This window comes from Branchiostoma belcheri, unplaced genomic scaffold (assembly GCF_001625305.1).
Source record: "Branchiostoma belcheri isolate BF01 breed outbred unplaced genomic scaffold, Haploidv18h27 scaffold191, whole genome shotgun sequence".
Classification (NCBI taxonomy): domain Eukaryota; kingdom Metazoa; phylum Chordata; class Leptocardii; order Amphioxiformes; family Branchiostomatidae; genus Branchiostoma; species Branchiostoma belcheri.
Genome location: NW_017803391.1, coordinates 403305 through 409740, shown reverse-complemented (window position 1 = coordinate 409740; position 6436 = coordinate 403305). Strand labels below are relative to the sequence as shown.

At 41.5% G+C, this 6436-nt stretch overlaps 1 protein-coding gene across 1 annotated transcript in view; it reads right to left on the bottom strand.

Moving 5' to 3' along the window:
* Nucleotides 1-915: 915 nt before the first annotated feature.
* The window catches only part of LOC109468094 (centromere-associated protein E-like), a 31182-nt gene continuing 25661 nt past the window's right edge, over nucleotides 916-6436 (bottom strand). Inside the window, exons 49-61 of the mRNA XM_019766331.1 lie at nucleotides 5945-6049; nucleotides 5631-5747; nucleotides 5429-5482; nucleotides 5114-5218; nucleotides 4785-4901; nucleotides 4274-4327; nucleotides 3952-4056; nucleotides 3656-3778; nucleotides 3207-3286; nucleotides 2964-3061; nucleotides 2610-2790; nucleotides 2163-2305; nucleotides 916-1604 (exon numbers count right to left, since the gene is read on the bottom strand). Of these exons, the coding sequence (XP_019621890.1) occupies nucleotides 1405-1604; nucleotides 2163-2305; nucleotides 2610-2790; nucleotides 2964-3061; nucleotides 3207-3286; nucleotides 3656-3778; nucleotides 3952-4056; nucleotides 4274-4327; nucleotides 4785-4901; nucleotides 5114-5218; nucleotides 5429-5482; nucleotides 5631-5747; nucleotides 5945-6049 (1482 nt within the window). The 3' untranslated portion in view covers nucleotides 916-1404. The remainder of the gene's footprint in view (nucleotides 1605-2162; nucleotides 2306-2609; nucleotides 2791-2963; nucleotides 3062-3206; nucleotides 3287-3655; nucleotides 3779-3951; nucleotides 4057-4273; nucleotides 4328-4784; nucleotides 4902-5113; nucleotides 5219-5428; nucleotides 5483-5630; nucleotides 5748-5944; nucleotides 6050-6436) is intronic.

The window sequence follows — 6436 nt, the reverse complement described above, 5'->3', positions numbered from 1 at the left end:
GTAGTAGTCTAAACAGGATTTCTTGCTGTCTGGAAGTAGTGAAAGAAATGGTTCGTTTTAAATGTTGGCTAACTTGCTGCTATTCTTGCAGTGATTCACTTCGCCGCAACGAGGCGTTTTTGATCCAAGGCGAATTCAACATATCTTCAGCGCGTTGAACATCAGGTGCCTGAAATTGCTGCACCTATTACTGCAGTGATTTTATTGGCCGCTGAGGGGCGTTTTTGATCAATGGCAATTTCAACACAAGTGTCACAAACAGTCAGACTTGCTATGTTTCCCAAAACTGGCATTTATAGCAATACAAATGCCAGGTTTCAGAGGAAAGAATCTGACCAAGGAAATACAATGTATGTGCCAGAAATATAGATGCAGGGATCTGGGAAGTGTTTTGGCCATAGGTTTTCGTGAACATGTCAAACGTAGAGTGTAACGTAAAAGTAGCATAGAAGAGTAGCATAGCCTGCTATACAGACCTAGATTATTTTTTTACCTTCACTAAAGTTTTATTTTCCGTAGCATTTGTGTGTGTGCCTATGTGGTTTAGCACAATAACTCAAGAAGCTCTACAAAATGTAGATGTATTGTTATGAAACTTGGTTAGTGGATAGGCATTGATGAGGCCTACATTTAGAAATGATTAGATTTTGGGCCCCAGGCAGCTTGCCTTGGTACTGCAGCAGAACTTCCAGAAGGTTCCATGGTGAAATTGATCACTTGATCAGGTATCAATATTATCATCAAGTAAGACTGGCCCCTCACAACCCCCACATGAATATTTTTTCTCATAATTCTTTCCATATCTGTTTTACTGGGAATGTTACAATCATCAATCATTCACACATATACAACAAAAGCACTTCCGCATGGTATCAAAAGCTTTATTTAATATTAAAACTTCAACCAAGCAATAAAACTACAGAGCACAAAATAGCAAATAGGGATACTTAACTGAAGTGTACAGTTTTGGGAGTAAGCATTATAATATAATAAGACTATTTGCATCTGATATAAACAATAGGCTGATATATTTCTTTATTTTCTGTATCATTCAGCAATGGGTGTATTAATGATCATCCACAATTAAAACAATATGCTACAGAAATCCTTTTCTAAGCTACAACTTTAGCTACATACTACTAAAAAGCATTCTTCAAATCACCAAATAAAAGACAGAATCGGCTTACAGAATAGAACTGTACAGTCTCGGAGGTGAAAATTATAAGACTTTAGTAATTTATTTACATCTGAGATACAGGATTGTATACTCCTATTTGCTGTATAGGTAAAGTACATGAGCTTGAACATGAACAGATAGATAGGGATAGACAAGATAGATGTATATGTGTCTATCCTATAAGGCATTTGCATATCAGTGACCCTTGCTGTACATAGGGTTTACGTTTAACTGACTTTACAGTTAGGATTATCCTTTTGCATCTCTTTGTCCTCCTCTCCGTAATCGAACAGCTCCATCCAGTTATCGCCCGTCTGCGCTCGCTGAGCGATGCCGGCCGCTCCGCTGGCCTGACTCACCGTCCCCACACGGGCGGGGCTCAGCGGCAGCCGCGGACTCCCCATCTTACTGGGACTGCTCTGGAGACCTGGGGGAAGATTAGAGCACAGTCACCAAACATGAAAACATGTAGGAGAAAAAACAACACAGGAGAATGTTTTACTGCCACTTTTACTCAGAAGTACTGCTGCAATGCCATAGCAATCCACTAGGAGGCCCATATCAAATTTAATCTTATTTTTTTCTGACAAATTCCCACATACTGGTATAAAGTCACAAAGGATGTAGGAGAAAAAAAAACAGAACACAGGAGAACACATAGTGGTTTTACTCAAAGCAAACACAAAATGGAGAGGAAGGTACGAGCTGCCCAACAAAGCTAAGTACTCGGTCTTGGGTTTAGGAACATCATGGGCCTGCTGTAGTAACCTGACTGTCAATCACAATTAGCAGCAGTCAGTACAGCAAATGAAAGATAAATAGATTGACCAATGAGAGAGTTGATGCATGTTTGTCAAAAAGTTGCACTTTGATTTTTATTTAAATTTGCATTTCTGCATTTTGACAGAGGTGGGTGGGACTATTGGAAGAGTGTATTACAGCAAGTAAAAATGTTGTCAGGCAGGCATGACCATGTAGAATGTACCTTCTAGCATGGCCCTTGCCACAGGCCCAGGCACTGCACTTGTCTGTTCCCTCGGGTTCTGCTCACTCGTGTGTCGGCGACGCAGGTGGCTGATGTGCTCTTCCAGGCACTTTTTCTCTCGTACAGCCTCCTCTAACTGTCGTCTGGGACAAAAAAAATTACAAGATATTATGTCCATGGTAGCAAAATTTAACAGTCCTCATCGGGTTGTGTGGCGTAATGGCAGAGCATTCGGCTCAGAGGTCCCGAATTCGAGTCCTGCCAAGTCACCTATCTTTTACCCTTGGGAAAGGCACTTTATACGACTTTCCTCACTTTGCTCAAGTGAAAATAAGTATGCCAGAATGATCATTATCATGATCGTTGGCATTTAAGAAAAACCAATTTGAAACCAAAAATTGAGATGTTCAAGAAACTATATTTTCGCGGTAACAGGAGAGCCCTTACCTCATGTCAGTGCCTTCAGTCTTACTGCTGTCCAGAGCCTGGGTCAGTTTCTGGACTTGGGCGGTCAGCTGCTTGACCTTGGCGTTCAGCCTGGACTTCTCAGCCTCCAGGATGTACACAGCCGTGCTGTTCACTATCCCTGACCCGCTGCTGTACAGAGCTGGCTCCTTCGGCTGTTGGACTGCAGAATGAAGGACATATCTTTCTTTATTTCGTCTAAAAAGCGCTGTTGCAAAAATTCCTTATCATCCAAGATTTCCAATTGTAATGCGTCAAAAATTTGCTGCTTTCTGAACAGATGCAAAAGTCAAGCCTAAAAACTAGCAAATAAAGGGAGATTGAACTGCAACTCACAGCTCTCATCCATATTCTGTCGGAGACGTCGAATCTCGTTTTCTCTGTCTCGAACATCTTGCCGGAGTTTCAAGTTGTCTTCTTCAAGCACTCTGCACCTAAACAACAGGTGGAGAGAGGTTGGGGAAGGTTAGAGAAACACAGTTGGCCTGTAGAAAGTGAACTTCTGAGACACAGCTCAAAACATCACCTTTGATAAAAATATCATTTTGCACAGATTACAGGAAACAGCAGCCCACCAACCTCTTTTTGAAAGGATCCACTGCAATCTTCATGTCGTGCTGGAGACCTGCAACCTGCATTTTGAATGAGGCCAGCTCCAACTGCACATGTGGGAGCACAGAAAACAACATGGTCTGATACATGCAATATAGCATTGTATGTCACAAAACAAAGCCAATTATGACTTATGAATTATTATAAACTTACACAAGAAGGCCACCCAGGGGACCAGGGTAAAGAGGTCTTCTTGGGCAGGTTGATTAATTCTTGCAACGATTGAAAAAACATTGAGGACCAGGAAAAGGTGGTAGTTACATCCACGTGACTGCCAGTCTGGCTAAAAGAGGCGACCATTTGGGCCAATTTGACATCAAATAGACAGTACTTTTTGGTATTAAGAAGTTTTTTTTCATGTTTGACTTGCTAATGATATGACAAAGTGCTCTTGTGTCCCAGTACTGTAACCATACCTTTAGTGACTTGTTCTCATGTTGTAATGTTTCTTTCTCTTGCACAGCAGACTGCTGGAGGGCAGCAAACCTGGCCCTGTAACCCTGTGCTTCCTGGGAACTGCTGGGATGGACCATAGACTCCTAAAAGAAACAGAACAATTTAGGTCAACTTAGGCCAACCATAACCTGAAATTGTTATCTTCTTTATCAATCTCTGCGCCCACTCAATGCCTTTTTTCTCTCCTAAACTACTGTAGATAGTCAAACAGTTTATGTATCATCTCAGCACTATCATTCCTGGTCCACAATCTTACCTTAAGTTGTTTGAGCTCCTGTTTGGCCTCTGCCAGCTCAGCATCTGCCTCGTCACAACACTTCTCCATACGATCATACTCCCGACTGTGGTACTCCTGGAAGTCCTGCAGGAAACATATCAAATAAACTCGATCAGACTTACACCAGGAGTAACTATGTTTTACTCTGACTGTCTAAAAACAGGTCATATTCCTCATTTTCTTCAAGACTAGTATCAAGATAGAGTATACCTTATGATCTTGAAATTTTTGTACATTTGACAAATATATAGAATTGTGATTAACAGCAGAGTCCATGAGTTACTGTGTATTTTTGTTTTACCTCCAGCCTCTGTTTAAGATCCTGCACCTCTGCAGTCTCCTTCTCTAGTCGATTCTGAAGATGGTAGGAGAGGAAAAAGGGAAACAGGGAGGTTGTAGTTAATGACAAACTTGTACGGCAATTCTTAATGAAAATTGGTCACTTCTTTAACCTTCTCCTGCTGAAGTAGCCTTTCAGCATCAAATTTGTATTGGTCAGAGTTACGCAGCAGGGAGAAGGTTAAGAGGCCATGGAATTATGGCTTAACTCAACTGGGCAGCTACCCAAATGTTTGGTAATCTAACAACCTAACTGTGAATTTGTTGCAGACACATACCACTCTGTTCTCTTTTCACACTGTAAGGCAATGATCATCTTTTGCATTGCACTTACAGAAGGACCCCACATCTTACAACAGTAAGAGGAAGTGTGAACTCTAGCTGAAGTAACAGCTTTTGCTCCCATCTTTTTTTTTCTATTTTTGTTTAGCTTAATTACAGGCTTATGAATTGTATGTATCAGAGTAACCTACCTGTAAGTCCTTTTGTGATTTCTCCGCCTGTTCTGTCAGAGCTGTGATCCTAGCCTTGAGGGTTTCCACCTCGTTGTCTTGATGCTGTCTTGTTGTCTGCTGGGATGCAGCTGCCTCCTGTAGAGATGTCAAAACAGGATCAACATCACACAACACTGTCAAACTATGTTGTTGCATCCTGTAACATAGTTGTTATCATGGTGTTTGGCCTAAGACCCAGGTAGGAGGTACTGGGTTGGAATCCTCTGACATGTCCCAATCTTGTATCCTTGCTTTCTAGCTCCCTTTGTACAAATGTACTAAAACCCCATTTCTGTTCCTACATGTACCTTAAGTTGTTTGAGCTCCTGTTTAGCCTCTGCCAGCTCAGCATCTGCCTCGTCACAACACTTCTCCATACGATCATACTCCCGACTGTGGTACTCCTGGAAGTCCTGCAGGAAACATATTGAAGTTAAACAGGTGTAACTATGGTTTACTTTTAACAGTCCAAAAACACGTCATTTTCCTCATTATCTTAAGACTAGTATCAAAATAGATGAAACCAAAAAGTAGGTAGCATATCTTATAATCTTGACATTTACTTAACATTTGACAAATATGTAGAATTTCTGATAAACAGCAGAGTCCATGCAGTGTTTTACCTCCAGGCTCTTTTTAAGATCCTGCACCTCTGCAGTCTCCTTCTCTAGTTGGTCCTGAACATGGTAGGAGAAAAAAGGTGTTTCTAAGTAAATGACAGACTACTACAGCTTCTACAAAATGGTCCCTTTTTAACTTAATTTTTGTTAACCTTGATTACAGACTAAACCAAATCTTTCTATTCAGTGTAACAGAGTAACCTACCTGTAAGTCCTTTTGTGATTTCTCCGCCTGTTCTGTCAGAGATGTGATCTTAGCCTTGAGGGTGACCACCTCCTCATCTTGGTGATGTCTTGTTGTCTGCTGGGATGCAGCTGCCTCCTGTAACAACAGGACCAACATCAACACTGTCAAACTATGTTGTTGCATCCTGTAACATAGTTGTTATGGTGTTTGGCCTAAGACCCAGGTAGGAGGTACTGGGTTGGAATCCTCTGACATGTCCCAATCTTGTATCCTTGCTTTCTAGCTCCCTTTGTACAAATGTACTAAAACCCCATTTCTGTTCCTACATGTACCTTGAGTTGTTTGAGCTCCTGTTTGGCCTCTGCCAGCTCAGCATCTGCCTCGTCACAACACTTCTCCATACGATCATACTCCCGACTGTGGTACTCCTGGAAGTCCTGCAGGAAACACATTGAAGTTAAACAGGTGTAACTATGGTTTACTTTTAACAGTCTGAAAACACGTCATTTTCCTCATTATCTTAAGACTAGTATCAACATGGATCAAACCAAAAAGTAGGTAGCATATCTTATAATTGAGGATTAGGCAAATTGTACTTACCATGAAGGATAATCCCAATTATACCTCACACGAACTATTTGGGTATATCATTTACCTTATGCAGTATTTCCTATGCTTATCGCTAGGTGGCGCACGTGTACAAAGCTCTAATCGCAAAGCATCACGGGATATCATGACGTAATGACATTGTTCGCCGCCATTTGACGACGTGCGAGAAAGAGTCTGTGCTGTTCACCATGGGTGGGCATTTTCAGCTACTTGGG